A 17,178-nucleotide genomic window follows, 5' to 3' on the forward strand; every position below is an offset into this window, starting at 1 on the left:
TCATTCAGAAACATTCACTGTAACATGATAACAACAGAAATAAATGTCAGTGTAAGTTGGAATGATACCATAATAATTTATAGGAAAGCAATTAATAATTCTTTCCAACATCACAATTATAACTAGCAGTGCATAAAAACAAAAGTTAAGTCACCTCTAAATTTATTCTATTAAGGAACTCAAATGTGTGGAATAACGTATGTGCATAAAAAATTATATATATTAATTACAAATACATTGATTACTGGTTTTAAGAATCTGTCCCAAGTCAGAAAAAAATGCCACGATTCACTACAACCAAGAGAAACAGGAGACAGTGTAGGTAATTTTCCAAGTAAGAATAATTCATGGAAGTACAATCTGTTAAAACAAGATTCCAAGGCACATGCCTGGTTCAGTTAGTAGAGCATGTGATTCTCGATCTCAGGGTTATGAGTTCGAGCTCCAAATTGGGTAAAGAAATTGCTTAAAAACAAAATCTTAAAAAAAAAAAAAGATTCATATAACACAAATCATTCTTTGCCCAAATTTTTCCCCCCTATTTCAAACATAGCAGGTGAATAAAAACCAAGTACAGACAAACATCAGCAATTAACTTCTTCAGTAGGTACACAGTCCCTTCAGATCATTAGATTCCCTAAAAATCTGGGCAAAGGACAGATGAGTGGGAAATAAAAAACAGATTTTCATAATTCCTATCAGGGCTGCTCTCATCACTGAACACAGAACCATCTCAATTCAACCAGGTCGTTTTTGTCAGCCAATACAGATCATTTTTTAATTTTTCCAGCCATTCCGTTCCTACCATTAGCATTGTTGCAAAGAGAAAAGAGAAGATAAAATACTGGACAGAAACAGACTATTAACAGTGTTTCTCTTTGGGTTGTGGGATTATGGGTAAAGAAAACATACCTCCACCTCCATACTCAGAAAATGAGGCTATGAATATGCTTTTTGAACTGTGGAACAGTATACAAATGTTACTTTTTGCTTTTTTATTACTTTTGTTACTTTTTGTTACAAATGTTACTGTTTTACTTTTTTTTAGGGTGCCTGGGTGGCTCAGTGGGTTAAGCCGCTGCCTTAGGCTCAAGTCATGATCCCAGGGTTCTGGGATTGAGCCCCGCATCGGGCTCTCTGCTCGGTGGGGAGCCTGCTTCCTCCTCTCTCTCTCTCTGCCTGCCTCTCTGCCTACTTGTGATCTCTGTCAAATGGGTAAATAAAATCTTAAAAAAAATAAAATTAAAAATAATTTTAAATATTTTATTTATTTATTTGTCAGAGAGAGAGGACAAGCAGGCAGAGAGGCAGGCAGAGGCAGAGAGAGAAGCAGGCTCCCCGCTGAGCAAGGAGCGCAATGCGGGACTCAATCCCAAGACCATGGGATCATGACCCTCATGAGCCAAAGGCAGTGGCTTAACCGACTGAGCCACCCAGGCGTCCCTGTTTTACTTTTTTAAAAAAGTGTTTTTTTACTTTTATTGATCACTGTAGCCCATATAGTCCATTTTTCATGTAGCTCTTTCCTCCTCAGACTATTGCTTAAACCTGTATGTAAGGAGTCCAACAAGCACAATTTGCACAACAAAGTCTACATAGTCTAAAAAAGTCTATTATCTTGCAGCAGAAGTGGTTTTTTTCTGTTTATAATGGAACAGATTTTCTTTCTTTTTGTTTGGATTGATTTGGTTAAATGAGAAGAGCTCTCAGCATAAACAGGGAGAAACCAAGCATCCTACTTGAGAAGACAAGTAGGCAAAAAGCATCCAAACTCACATCCCATATTCCAGAAGCCCCTTCCAAAGGTATCAGACATTTCTGACCCAACAGGTCCTGCCTTCTCTCTTCTCTCAGGCACGCTCTGAAATCCTCTACACAGATACTGTCTCTAGAGCTCCCCTGGCTTAAAATGTACAAGACTCCTCACAAATCTCCATTAAGTTAAATAAGTTCCTATCTTAACAGACAGACGTTCATTTTTGCAGAGGTAAACAAAGAGGAGGAGTAGAGACATCACTGTTTCCCAAATTACATATCCTTAGGCACAGAAATCCAAAATGGTGGGTGCCTGGGTGGCTCAATGGGTTAAAGCCTCTGCCTTCTGCTCAGGTCATGATCCCAGGGTCCTGGGATCAAGTTCCGCCCCAGGCTCTCTGCTATGCAGGGAGCCTGCTTCCTCCTCTCTCTCTGCATGCCTCTCTGCCTACCTGTGATCGCTGTCTATCAAATAAATAAATAAAAATCTTTAAAAAAAAAAATCAAAAATGGTAGTTTACACTATCAGAAATACTTATAGCTACTGCTTTATTATAAATGAATACAATCATAATTCTAATTTGCTTTCATCCTTTCAATCTTGCGAAAATCTGGTATCTCTAATTCCTTGAAAACCGTAGCTCTAACATATAAGTAACCAATTCATATTTTAAGTATTCTACTGCCCCCTTGTGTATCTCATGTTCAATGAAAAGGTACCTCACAAAAATTACTGTTGTAATTCTCAGAAGTACTTCAATAGAATCTCAGGTATTAGAACTATAGACAACCTCGAGATCATCAAGACCAGCAGGCTCATTTCACAGGGAGAGAACGAGGCTCTCAAAGGATTATACCATTTGCTCCACATCATAACACAGCTACTTAATAGCAGAGCAACTACTACTGGATCGAACTTAAGCTTCTGAGTGCTGATTTCTCTGCCAAAAGGGAGATAGCTGTCTGGAACAAAAGAAATGATGGCATTTTGGAGTTAGAAAGATCAGAGTTTGAAATTTAGATCACCGTTTCACAACTTCCCTGAACCTCAGTTTCCTCCACATGAAATGGGATGAACATTAACCAGTGCAAAGATGTTGAACGGAAGCAATATGAGCGTTCATCAAGCCTTCAGCATGATATAATGATATACTAAGCGGTAATCCAACTACAAAAATCACATAAAATTGTTTTTAAGTCGTTAAGCCTTTGAGATCTCTGGACAAAGGCATTCTAAAATACTATATGGAAGCACTTAAATCTGAACTTTATCTAATTAGATGCAAAATAAATCTTGAAAAAATAAAGGTACTTTTTCTAACTCCGTTTCTTCACTTATCATATTTGTTCTTTTTTTATTACAAATAAAAACTTGTAACAGAAAATACCCCACAGCAAATGCCGTGTGTGTGTGTGTGTGTGTGTGTGTTTGTGTGAGAGATAGAGAGAGAGAGACAGAGATGAAGCAATGAACAGAAACTTTAGATGAGGTTCACAGAAAAACAGAGTGGAACTCAGGGTCACAGGATAAGGTCACAACTCCCCTTTGCTAAGGAGTCATTCACCTGCAAGATACTGCAATGCCAGGAGAGCCAGTCTGGAAAGGTAGAGGCAGGATTTAGTTTTGACCTTGATAATAATTAACTAGGTCAACTTGGGACAGTCATTTCATCTCTGCTTCCCTTTCTTGACCTGTGAGATAAAGTACTCCTTACCCTAGAAAAGTCCTATAGTGGGGTAGCATAATGAATGTGAAAAAAGAAAAAAAAAAAAAAATTGTAACTTCTTAAGTATTTTTTTTAAAAGATTTATTTATTTATTTATTTGACAGACAGAGATCACAAGTAGGCAGAAAGGCAGGCAGAGAGAGAGGGAAGCAGGCTCCCTGCTGAGCAGAGAGCCCCATGTGGGGCTCGATCCCACTGACCTGAGCTGAAGGCAGTGGCTTAACCTACTGAGCCACCCAGGTGCCCAACTCTTAAGTACTTTAATAAAGTAAGTAAGGCTGAGCTTCTCTTCAACTTAACTTAAAGCAATAATAAAGCATTAGTCTGTCACCAAATCAGGAAAGAACTAAACTTGGAAAGTCGAAGGCAGCTGAGATTATAGGATTGTTAAACAGCACTCTGATCCCTGGGAAATTTCTCCCTCTACCCTCTACATCTCCCCCAGCTTTTGATGGAGATTGCTCCAAAAATACTGACCACAAGTAAATCTTTGACTCTTAAATAAATTTCACTCAAGGATATCCCGATAGCAGGATTGACAGAGCTTATCCCTGACTATGTATCACAAAACACACACGCCAGCAGGGGAAAAGCAATTCATCTTAGTTTGCGGGGAAGAATGACGAGTCTCGATTCCTCTCTGATTGGTGGCTGCAGTAAGGCCACCTGAGAATGACAGGTAAGTGCTCTGAATGGCTCTGTGGCCTGACAGTAGACACATACCATGCTGGTAACAAGCAGACTGATGACTTGCATTTATTATCTGAACACTTACTATGGGTTGAGCCTCCCAAAATTTCAGACATCAGAAAGGATAGGATTGGAGTTGACGGCATAAAGGAGGAAAGGCACTGATCTAAACTAATTTGTAAGGAAGAAAGTGGTAACCCCATTATGGTTATCGGGGCAGGCACATTGCTTATACCTGGAGGGGATGAGACCAGTGGATGAGACCAATTTGCTTCTCAGGCAAATTATCCATAAACGACTTAACTTGAGCTCTTGGTTCGACCCAGCAACGACACCATATTTGCATCTAGGGTGCTGGAATAAAAGTGCTGTCAGAAATAAACTAAAAGCTCCAACTTCACAAACACAAAAGGCAGCTCACCATGAAATACACTGTTGTCCACCAGAAAATGCCTGCGGTACTGCACACAGTTTCTTTTCTCCAAGTTCCAGTAGCTCATTGTCAGGAGATTGCTGGCACAGCATCAAAACCAAATTGCTCTGTCGAGGGAAACAGAGGGAGACAAACATGAGGAAAATGGCAGCCACACGCTCACCGTGGTAACATAATGCATCAGTTACCCGGCATGATGAGGCAACACAGGCCCCATACAACTTCTCCAAACGTGGAACTGGGATCCCCTAAGTCCTAAGAAGTTTCCCACAAGTCTTCCCAGAGGGTAGGACGTCACTTAACACACCACGGACAGTAGCTTTTTCAAACAGCACCTTTCGGGATTCAGTCATTGCCATCTCAAGGGGGGAATAAATCTACAACCAGAGAATAAGTTTCAGGACGGGCTGATGTGCTCCAGGCCTCACCCATGTTTGGCCAGGACCAAAACCAGGCAAAGCCGATGACTTCTCAGGAAGTTTCATCTCTAGGAGGAAAGGTAACCATCATTCCCAGTTCCTGAATTTTGGCTTAGTACCCCTCTGGCAGACTGTGCAATCAATCCTTAGGCATCTTAGAAATTATAACAATGTCTGTGTAGCCACAGATAAGCCAAACACTGTAAGAAAGCTTGCCTCCCTCTTTTGGTTTCACTGGTGGCCCATTCAGGACAATTAAGGCCTGGCTCAGCATACACTACACTCACTGGTGTAAGGAGAACTGGGCACAGGTCTCAAGCCGTGCGGACCAGAAGCGGTGCCTGCCCCTCCGTCAGGCTTGCCCCTGCACAGAGAGCACAATGCTAACTAGAGCCAGCATTTGAAAAGCAGAGATCTGAGCTGATGAATTAAACTCCTCCAAAAGCTGATGTGCATAACCCTGAACAAGGCCCCCATTGTTCACAGGATTTGGCTAAAGCAACTTTTCAGAATCCAGCTCCTTTCCTGGTCACAGAATAAAGCCAGGCAACACCAAGCAGGGCTGGCACGAAGAAAAACCCACAGGTGGGAAACGATTTGTTATCTGTCCTATTAGAACAATGTAGAGTTTTGTAAAGATACTCCAGGATGAAGTCAGCCACTTGGTGAAAAAAATAAATTATCAGAGCTCTGTCTATTCATCAATGGAACAATTGGTGAAGGCTCCTAACGCTTTTGCCAGAGCTTCTCCTTGGCTCAAAGGCTCCTTCTTAACCCTCTCCAGCAGCAATCTCATCTGACTCCAACCTATCCACTTTTTTTCTGGCTTCATGCCTCGTTCCCACCTGGCTAAGTCTGGCTGTCACTCCTGCTTCCTCAGGCTGAAGATGAGTCCTACCAGGGCTGCCTGGGGAGCATTTGCCTTTGGCTCAGGTCATAATCCCAGAGTCCTGGGACAGAGTCCCACATTGGGCTCTCTGCTCAGCGGGGAGTCTGGTTCTGCTGCTCCCACTGCTTGAGCTTGCTCGCTTGCTCTGTCAAATAAATAAACTCTCTAGGGACGCCTGGGTGGCTCAGTCAGTTAAGCCACTGCCTTCAGTTCAGGTCATGATCCCAGGGTCCTGGGATAGAGTCCCGCATCGGGCTCCCTGCTCAGTGGGGAGCCTGCTTCTCTCCCAGCCTCTGCCTGCCACTCTGCCTGCTTATGGGCTCGCTCTCCCCCCACCCCCGCCCCACCACAAATAAATAAATAAATAAATAAATCCTTAAATAAATAAATAAACTCTCTAAAAAGAAAATGAGCCCCACAAATCTTAGTTAAAACCACGTATGGATCCAGCTATAAAAGATGACAGCTAACAGCTGATTACTGAAGATAACATCCCCTCCCACTTACTAAACACTACAAAGAGCTCTCCTTTAAAAAAGTATCTTTAGGGGCACCCGGGTGACTCAGTGGGTTAAGCCTCTGCCTCAGCTCAGGTCATGATCCCAGGGTCCTGGGATCGAGCCCTGCATCAGGCTCTCTGCTCTGTGGGGAGCCTGCTTCCCGCCCCCCCTGCCTACTTGGGATCTCTGTCAGACAAATAAATAAAATCTTTAAAAATAAATAAATTTTTTTTTAAAAAGTATCTTTAGTTATATAAATAAAGTAGTTATATATGCTCATTAATTTTTTTTTTTAAGTCAACACTGAAATACATCAAAAATCCTTAAAAATTTAGGGGCACCTGGGTGGCTCAGTGATAAGCATCTGTTTTCAGCTCATGGCTCCCTGCTCGGCGGGAAGCCTGCTTTCCCTCTCTTCGTCGCCCTGCTTGTGTTCCCTCTCTCGCTGTGTCTCTCTCTGTCAAATAAATCAATAAAATCTTTAAAAAAATAAATCCTTAAAAATTTAAAAACCCTTCTTCCTTCATTCCGTAGTCTCTCTCTTAGAATGACCACTTTTGTTTGGTGTGTATCATTCCAGTTCATTTTCTATGCATTTACATGTTTATGTATGTGTGTGTATACATGTGTGTATAAAATACATATACATACATGCGATTTCAAAGACATCTATATATTTTTTAAATATTTGAGAAAGTACGTGTGCACATAGTGGGGAGAGAGAGAAAATCCTCAAGCAGACTCCCCACTGAGCAAAGAGCCTGATGCAGGGATCAATCCTCGGACACTGGGATCATGACCTGAGCTGTAATCAAGAGTCAGATGTTCAACTGACTGAGCCACCCAGGTACCCCAAAGATATCTATATATTTAATAATGCCTTTTTGTAAGAATTAGAAATAATTTCAGTATTATCAATAGTACCTGTTTTCTACAGAAGTATATTGACTATTCATATATATTTTTTGAAGACTTTATTTATTTGATGGAGGGAGAAAGAGTAAGCATGAGCTGAGGGGAGGGAAAGAGGCAGAGGGAGAAGCAGACTCCCGACTGAGCAGGGAGCCCCATGTGGGACTCGATCCCAGGACCTGGGGATCACAACCTGAACCACAGGCAGACATGCTCAACTGACTAAGCCACCCAGGTGCCCTGATTATTCATATTAGAAATATTTTGAGTTACATGGAATTAAAGAGAACCCTGTCTGTATTTACGCTCAATTTTCCTTATTCACTTGATCTTATGGTTTCCTGTGTCATTCTTTCCTTTGCATTCTGTTTATTCTCAATCCAGTGAAGGTTAGCAGAATTAAAAGATGAAAGAATAATGTGCTTTTGTAAATAATTAGCAAAACAGATTAACATACCTGACTCTTTCTTGGCTTCCCCTTAACCAGATGAAAGAAGGAACGAAGAGGAGATTAATTTAAGTGATTCACCCATGCTGCTAGGAAAGGGTAACAGTGGGACTTGAAGTCATATCTTCGGATTCCAAACCCAAGATTCTAGCCATCACAGGCTAGAAGGAACTAGACTGTTATACAATATGGTGGGATTTTTTTCTTTTTTTAAGATTTATTTACTTAAAAGAGATCAGAGAGCATGCACACAGGAGTGGGGGGAGGGACAGAGGGAGAGTAAGAGAAAGAATCTCCAGCAGACTCCCCTCTGAGCACAGAGCTCCCCGTGAGGCTCAATCCCATGACCCTAAAATTATGATGTGATCCCAAAGGATGCAGCACTTGCATCCGAACATAGCTGTTAAATAAAGCTGGCAGGAAACCCAGCCTCAGGGGTCTCAAAGCTGGGATTCCCCAAGGGTTCATGGTCCCATTTGCAAGAACACCATATGTGAAAATATCTACTAAAATGCAGTTTCATTCATTTTTCAAAAAATACCAATTCAGATTACAGATTAGAGATGTGTTTCCGTTGCATCATTCACGTAATTTGAAGTTGGTCAATATTCAAGCAGAAGCAGAGATGTTTAAAAATTGACTCAACTTTCCTTTGGGACTTACTCCACCTCCTAAGAGGTCCATGGAACATACATGTTACATTTAGAATTCTTCACAGAACACACAGATGCCTAATCCTTGCAACGATTCACAAAATTAATAACTTACAGTAACTAAGAAACTTTAGATAGGGAAGTAACTGGTTGTTATTAAAACTGGCTTCAGGGGCGCCTGGGTGGCTCTGTGGGTTAAGCCACTGCCTTCGGCTCAGGTCACGATCTCGGGGTTCTGGGATCGAGCCCCATGTCAGGGTCTCTGCCCAGCGGGGAGTCTGCGCCCCCTCTCTCTCTGCCTGCCTCTCTGCCTGCTTGTGATCTCTCTCTCTCTCTCTCCCTGTCAAATAAATAAATAAGGGTGCCTGGGTGGCTCAGTGGGTTAAGCCACTGCCTTTGGCTTAGGTCATGATCTCAGGGCCCTGGGATCGAGTCCCGCATCGGGCTCTCTGCTCAGTAGGGAGCCTGCTTCTCCCCCTCTCTCTGCCTGCTTGTGATTCTCTCTCTCTGCGTCAAATAAATCAATAAAAATAAATAAATAAATAAATAAATAAAACCTTTAAAAAAAAAAAAAACTGGCTTCAGATTTGCCTCCAGAAAAAGATTAATAAGATTTTTTTTTAATGGATGGTAAAGTTACCATCCTATATAATGCTATATAAATGCATGTATCTTTTAACAATTTATTTTTACCCATTTTTAGAGCTTGAAACACACAGGAAAGCACACAAAACATACATTGTGATGTCACTTACCACCCAGAGACAACTGCCATGTATACTGTGGCCTATTTTTTTAAAATATAAATCAGGTCCTACTATTTTGCAATCTACTTTTTTTAATTCAGTAACTTACTAATATATTGTGATACTCTAGCTATATCAACATATTTCTAGAAAATAAATGTAATTTGAAAAAGAAATTGTAATCAACTCTACTCAAAGACTCCACACTCCAAAAAGTCAGTAAGAGGGGCGCCTGGCTGGCTCAGTCGGTTAAGCGTCTATCTTTGGCTCAGGTCATGATTCCAGAGTCCTGGGATCGAGCCCACCGTCAGCGGGGAGCCTGCTTCTCACTCTGGCCCTCCTCCTGCTGTGCTGTGCTGTCTCTATCAAATTAATAAATAAAATCTTAAAAAAAAAAAAAAAACTCCATAAGAAATAAGGCAGCCATAAGAAATGAAAGAAGCCAGGTAAGTACTCAGAGGGGAGTCACCTGTCAGATGAACTATAAATATCCACAAAGTTTACAAGCTCCTAAGTTTGTTTTATAAGTCACCTTTATAATCATTCCACATTTGTTTACTTTTGCCATTTTATCTGTAGGTTCATGACTAAAATTGCCAATGTCAAACTATATGATGCTTAGAAAGCTGTAAGTGTAGGGTAGGACCGCCTACAAAAAGGGAAATTCCGGATGACACCTTTAAGAAAAGCAGGAAGTATTTTCAGTAACAAGCAAAGATGTTTAAAAACGTTTTTAGCACTCTACAGAGGAAAAAGAAATCCTTTACACAAACAACTGCTTCACAAAAGTCCCCTAAGAAAAAGCGGTACAGTTGCAGGCATCCCATGAGCTGTTGTCCCCAAGCCCCTTCCTCTGGCTCTCCTCTAGAAAGCTCCTTTACGTGCACAGGTGTAGCTGGTGTCTGGCCCAATCCAACTCAGGTGGGCGTGTGGCTTAGACCCGCCAAATCAAAGAACAGCATCCCCAGGGCCACAGCCTTTTCAGACCCCTGAGCACCAGGCATAGGGTTCTGTCTGAACTATTGGAAAAACAGTTTTCTGCTGGACTTGAAGTTTTGAGGCCTCGAAACCTAAAGTTCCAGGCACCCATCCTGTCACTACAAGAGGAGGATCTGGGGCTCCTAGGTGGCTCAGTGGGTTAAAGCCTCTGCCTTCGGCTCAGGTCATGATCTCAGGGTCCTGGGATGGAGCCCGGCATCCTGCATCCAGCTCTCTGCTCAGCGGGGAGCCTGCTTCCCCTTCCCCACCCCCACCCCCCACTCCTCTCACCACCACCACCACCCCCACCCCCGCCTCTCTGCCTACTTGTGATCCCTCTTCCTCTGTCAAATAAATAAATAAAATATTTAAAAACAAAACAAGGGATCTGTTTGAGGATCTGTGTGAGATTGGATCCATCCCAGAAGAATGGAAAGAAAGGAAGTCCTGCTGGTAACATTTAGATCACACCAGAAGCTACACCTATCCCTGCCCTTTTTAGGTAAATGAGACAGTACATCCCCTTTTTCGTTTAGTGTTGTTTAAGCCACATCACGTTGAGCTTTCTATCACTTGCAACCAAAGAGTCTTGACTGGTGAGATGTGTCAGCAGAGCAAAATGGAAAGAGAGGCCGCCTGGCAGTCACAAGGACTCTGTTCTAGCTTCCTCTCTAACAACTGACTCAGGGGGGACAGGGGGCAAGTGTTTTTAACTAGTCCTGAGTTTCAGTATATAATTCTGTATTTTCTGGAGATTTCCTTAGAGATCTACTGCATTCAAGTCCTTTGTTCTGGTAAGAAAGGCTTCCTCACGCCCCTTGAAGGTGTAGGAAGCAGAGCAAAACCTGAAACTTTCTCTTAAGCTTCAGAATTCCCTTAGTGGTTTTTAAATGGGAGGCAAATCTCTATCACTGCTTTAACATGAGTTTTATGAAACACTGCGAATCTATTCAAGTCACTTGAATGGCTTAGTAAAGGATAACTATTCAGGGCACCCGGGGGGCTCAGTCATTAAGCATCTGCTTATAGTTCAGGTCATGATCCCTGGGTTCTGTGATCAAGCCCCGCATGGGGCTCCCTGCTCGGTGGGGAGTCTGCTTCTCCGTCTCCCTCTGCCTGTCACTCCCCCTGCTTGAGAGCTCTCTCTCTCTCTCTCTTTCTCTCTCTTCCTTCAAATAAATAAATATTTTAAAAAACAACTATTCAAATTCATAAATGGAAATCAGTTTTAACACTGTGCCAAAGGAATTAAAATAGGAAAATCCTTAAAAGAACTTTGCAGGATGAAGGGAACATTATATATATTTATATAACATATATACATATATATGTATATATAACATAAATGTATATACACACACAAAAATACATATACAATTTTTAAATTGTTTAATTCCAGTAGAGTTAACATTAGTTACAGGCGTACAATGTAGCGACTCAACAGTTCGGCACATTACTCAGTACTCATCGGGATAACCCACTTCACCTACTTCACCAACCCTCCACCCGCCTCCCCTCCGGTAACCCTGTTTGTTCTCCACAGTTAAGAGTCTGTTTTTTGTCTCTTTTATTCTTTGATCTTTTGTTTCTTAAATTCCACATGTGAGTGAAATCATTTGTCTTTATCTGACTGGCTTATATCTCTCAGCATTTCACTCTCTAGATCCATCCATGTTGTTGCTTCTTTTTTTTTTTTTTTTTTTCTCCCTTAAGTAGAGGGATCTGTCTATGATACGCTGATATGCTGACCACTACTTCTCCCTCTTCACCTACCCCAACCACTACCACCACAGTCCATTCTCCTTGGCATCCCTCTTCCATAAAAACTGCCACTACCACTCTCATTCCTCCCATTCTCTCAATATATATTTTGCAAATCACTATGGTTTGTACAATATTCCATTTATATCTTGCCTTTTAAAAAAAAACTGACACTTATTGGAGTGTCTGGGTGGCTCAGTCGGTTGGTTAACCCTCCAACTCTTGGTTTCAGCTTGGGTCATGATCTCAGGTCCTGAGATGGAGCCCCCCTGGCGGGCTCTGCTCTTGTTGCAGAATTCACTTGACATTCTACCTCTACTTCCCTCTCCACCCCCACTCACACCCTGCCCCCCCATGCATGTGTACTCTCTCCCTAAAATAAATCAAACACTTTAAAAATAACAAAATAAAATAAAAACCTAACACAAGAGCCCTATGAGTCGTTGATTTTTTTTTTTTTTTTTAAGATTCCATTTATTTACTTGACAGAGACAGAGCAAGAGAGGGAACACAAGCAGAAGGAGTGGGAGAGGGAGAAGCAGGCCTCCCACCAAGCAGGGAGCCTGATGCAGGGCTTGATCTCAGGACCCCAGGATCATGACCTGAGATGAAGGCAGACACCCAACAACTGAGCCACCCAGGCGCCCCAAGTCATTGATTATTAAGCACGAGTTCAAAGAGGTTAATAGGACACAACAGGTTGCAAACCCATGTCTTCAGACTCCAAATCCACTGTGTCCAGTCCAACGCTATACTCCGTCCAGCAGAGTTCCTTCCCTGACACTCTGCTTCCCTATGGAAGGAGCCTAGAGCTGTGGTATTCATGATAGGCAAGACTTACTCTTCCCATCCCAACCCTTCAATTCAATTCCAGTAGGGGCCAATCAATGAAGGAAAGGAGGCAGGAGGAGAAGCTTAAATGTGACTTCAAAAACCTACATATCCTGTTCCTCCAGCCAGGAGCCTTTGAAGTAGACAGATTGCAAGGGATCAGAGTCAAGTGTCAGTCCTCTGATTATCATATAGTGGGAGGTTTCTTTGCAATGAAATTTGAGTGAGCTACTTGGACCAAGTTCGGAAACACCAAGGCCAAATTTGCTGGCTAACCAGCATTGTGAAAACTGTCTGAGATACCAGTGTATTCTCCAAATTGCTAGGGGAAGAAGGCTATAGCCCGAAATTAAAACATAATGAATGGGGGCACCTGGGTGGCTCAGTGAGTTAAGCCTGTGTCTTCAGCTCAGGTCATGATCTCAGGGTCTTGGGATCAAGTTCCACATCAAGCTCTCTGCTCAGCAGGGAGCCTGCTTCCTCCCCTCTCTCTGCCCGTCTCTCTGCCTACTTGTGATCTCTGTCAAATAAATAAATAAAAATCTTAAAAAAAAAAAAAACCCATAATGTATGAACTCACCCTGCTATTGGAAAAGAAATAACTAGCTCACAGGATGTAGTAAGGCATCAAAGGGCAATGGAAAAATGCCTGACTGGAAGTTAAGAGGCTCGAGGTGCAAACCAGTCCTACCTCTAAATTGTCAGGTAAATCTCTTCACACCCCTGTACTTCAGCTGCCTCATCTGTGTACAATAAAGGGGTGGCGGTGAATGAGATGCTCTCTCAGAACTTCTGACCTTTAATATCCCACACTCTATTAATAAGGATTATGGGCAACCCCTCCCCAATATCCCAATCCCTATGTCTGTTTTTTTTGTTTTGTTTTGTTTTTTAAGACTTATTTGACAGAGAGAGAGGAAACACAAGCAGGAGGAGTGAGAGGGGGAGAAGCAAGCTTCCTGCTGAGCAGGGAGCCCAATTTGGGGCTCGATCCCAAGACCCTGAGACCATGACCAGAGCCAAAGGCAGATGCTTAACAACTGAGCCACCCAGGCGACCCTGCTTTGCCTTTAATTATGAATTAAAATAGCCCTGAGAAAGCACAGCTTATTCCCATTAGCAGCGTAGCATTTAGCTTATATGGAGAAGTACTGATTTCCCTTTCTTTAAGCCTTGCTGTGAGATAAAAGACATAATTAATAGGCTCTGACAGTAATGTTCATAAAGTAATAAGTGCTTAGAAACAGGAAGGCACGGGGCGCCTCAGTGGCTCAGTGGGTTAAGTGTCCGACTCTTGATTTCAGCTCAGGTCATGATCTCAGGATCGTGAGATCGAGCCTCTCGTGGGGCTCTGAGTTCAGTGGGGAGTCTGCTTAAGAGATTCTCTCCCTCCCTCTGCCCCTTCCCCTCTAAAATAAGTAAATTTTTTAAAAAGACAGGAAGGCATATGGGAAAAGTTCCCAAAACTGCATCCTGCACCTCATGGCTTTTAAAAACACATTTGGGAATTTCTGTACCCAGGTGTCCCTAGAAGTTGAGAATTCTGACCAAACCCAGTTAAAAGCTAAATTTCAAAGAAAGCAGCTCCTCTAGAATTTCTTCACTAATTTTAAGTAAAGAGAATTACACAGTGCAAGGACAGGGTATCAAGGGCCCCATCTCCTCTTCCTTTGGACCAGATCCAAACTGCCAGCTTTTCAAGCAGTTCAGAACACTGCCTGGGTGAGCTGTGGGGGGCCTTGGTCAGAAGGGCCCCATTCCACTTCTCTGCTGGCAGGTCACTGTCCTGTATCCACCCCCTCACCCCCTTGTCATAAGCTCCCTCCCTGCCTTCCCACAGGTTTCCAAGCACTGCCAAACTGGTTGTTAAAGGGCTCTGCAAACAGCCTAATTCCAAGCGAGCCCCCTCCCAGCTATGTCCACAAAGGGAAAGAAATAAAAGGGTACTTTGTTCATTTTTTTAAGGCTCGAAGGGGACACCACTAAACCCTAAGTTCCTGGTGTGTTTTATTTCTTTACAGCAATCAGGAGCTGAATATGCTCTGAGCTAGTTGAGCAATGAGATACAGTCCACCCTCCAAAGAACATGCACACTTCCTTTGAAAAGACTAGTTTAAAATATAATATGTATCCAGCACTTGACAGAGTCCCTACTTTTTGGTTTAGCAATAGTCTTCAGGAAATATACCATTATAAAAGTAATTAAAGATACAGGCCAAAATGTATACCTAGAAATGTTCACTACATCATCTCTTATAATACAAAAAAAATCAGAACTCTAAATATTCAACTCTTGGGTTAGCTTTGCCGGTCGTGTAGGTAGTTAACAATCGTGTTTGCAAAGGTTTTGTAAAAGAGTGTAGAAAAATGTCCATGATAAAATGCTATATGAAAAAAAAAAAAAAACAGAATATAAAACACCGACTATTGGGCTTCTGGGTGGCTCAGTGGGTTAAGCCTCTGCCTTCGGCCCAGGTCATGATCTCAGGGTCCTGGGATTGTGCCCTGCATCGAGCTCTCTGCTCAGCGGGGAGCCTACTTCCACCTCTCTCTCCACCTGCCTCTCTGCCTACTTGTGATCTCTGTCAAAATAAGTAATTTTTTTTTTAAATCTTAAAAAAAAAAAACTCAACTATGAAAAACAATATTGCATAGAATAATGGATCCTGGGGTGCCTGAATGGTCACTCAGTTCTCTAACTCTTGATTTTGGCTCAGGTCATGATCTCAAGGTCATGAGATCAAGCCCCCAATTTGGGCTCTGTGCTCAGAGCCAAGTTTGCTTGTCCCTCTTCCTGCAGCCCCCCCAAATAAATAAATAAAATCTTAAAAAAAAAAAAAATCAATGTTTCACCATTAACAGTGATGTTTGTTGTAGGTTATTTATAAATATTCTTTACCATATTAAGAAAGTTCCCTTGTATTTCAATTTCTTGAACAGTTTTTTACATAACATTAAACTTTTAACACATTTTCTCTGCACGTGATAAGATCTTTCAACATTAATCTGTTGTAAATTTACCAAAATCTGGTAAATTTCCTATTTTTAGTATATGTGCTGTCGAAGCAAGCACCTGGTAAATTTTCTAATGTTAAACCAACACTGGGATTCCAGGATGAATGCAATTTGTTCACAATGTATTGTCTTTTCAATACATTGGTGATTTAGCTTGCTCATGTTTTATTATTTTTACGTGTATGTTCCTACGTGTTCCTATTGGCCTACAATTTCCATTTCTCATATTGTTCTCGACACTTTTTATTGAGGTTATTACTGCTTTAAAACATGGATTTCTAATCCCCAGAAGAATTTATACGAGTTTGAAATTATCTTTTTCTTGAATGTTTGATAGGAAACATTTGCTCATAAATCCATCTCAGGGGGCACCTGGGTGGCTCAGTTGTTAAGTGTCTGCCTTCAGCTCAGGGGTCCTGGTATCAAGCCCCCCATGGGGCGCCCTACTCTGTGGAAAGCCTGCTTCTCCCTCCCACAATCCCCTTGCTTGTATTTCCTCTCTATCAAATAAAGAAAAATCTAAAACAAACAAACAAAAAAAAACCACCTCAGTCTAGACCTTCCTTTACAAAGAAATATTTGGTTACTGGTTTGTTTATTTTCAATTGGTTTATTTTATTTAAAAATTCTAGGATTATTAAGCCTTCTTATCTTTTCAAATTTAGTTTTGGTAAATTTATATTTACCTAGTAATTCATTAATTTTTTCTACGCTTTCAAATGTTTTGGCATAAATTAGTTCACAATACAGTCTTTTTAGTATCTAAAACATCTGCTTTTCCAATCCTAATATTGTTTATTTATACTGTTCTCTTCTATTTAAGTCACTCTCGCCATGTTTATCAACAACATTACTAGCTCTTATGAAGAGCCAAAATTTGTCATTATTGTTCCTCTGTAATGAGTAACAAGAAAGTATTACTACTATTCTTTTCTATTTTCTTTGAATCTCTTTTGCACCCTTTTTGAATCTTCTAACTTCAACATTTAGCTAAGTTTCAGGTTTTCTTTTCTTTTTTTTTTTTTTTTTAAGATTTTATTTATTTGACAGACAGAGATGACAAGTAGGCAGAAAAGCAGGCAGAGAGAGAGGAGGAAGCAGGCTCCCCACCGAGCAGAGAGCCCTATGTGGGGCCTGATCTCAGGACCCTGGGATCATGACCTGAGCCGAAGGCAGAGGCTTTAACCCACCGAGCCACCCAGGCGCCCCAGGTTTTCTTTTCTAATATAAGCATTTATACATGCTTTAGCTGCTTTCCCCAACCCCGAATTTTGACCCATAATATTTTTCTTATCTTTTAGTTAAAAATATTTTGATTTCCATGATGATTTCCTCTCTGATGAAAAGGTCATTTTGAAGCATTTCTATGATTATTCGTAGTTATATTTTTAATCAGTTTTGATCTTAATTGCATTGTGGTC

At 41.5% G+C, this 17,178-nt stretch overlaps 1 protein-coding gene across 1 annotated transcript in view; it reads right to left on the reverse strand.

Annotated features, from left to right (window-relative positions):
* Window positions 1-17,178, reverse strand: part of PLCH1 (phospholipase C eta 1) — a 216,573-nt gene that overhangs the window by 180,683 nt on the left and 18,712 nt on the right. The window contains exon 2 of the mRNA XM_044251645.1: window positions 4,594-4,712. Coding sequence (XP_044107580.1) covers window positions 4,594-4,672 — 79 coding nt within the window. The 5' untranslated portion in view covers window positions 4,673-4,712. The remainder of the gene's footprint in view (window positions 1-4,593; window positions 4,713-17,178) is intronic.

This window comes from Neovison vison, chromosome 6 (assembly GCF_020171115.1).
Source record: "Neovison vison isolate M4711 chromosome 6, ASM_NN_V1, whole genome shotgun sequence".
NCBI lineage: Eukaryota > Metazoa > Chordata > Mammalia > Carnivora > Mustelidae > Neogale > Neogale vison.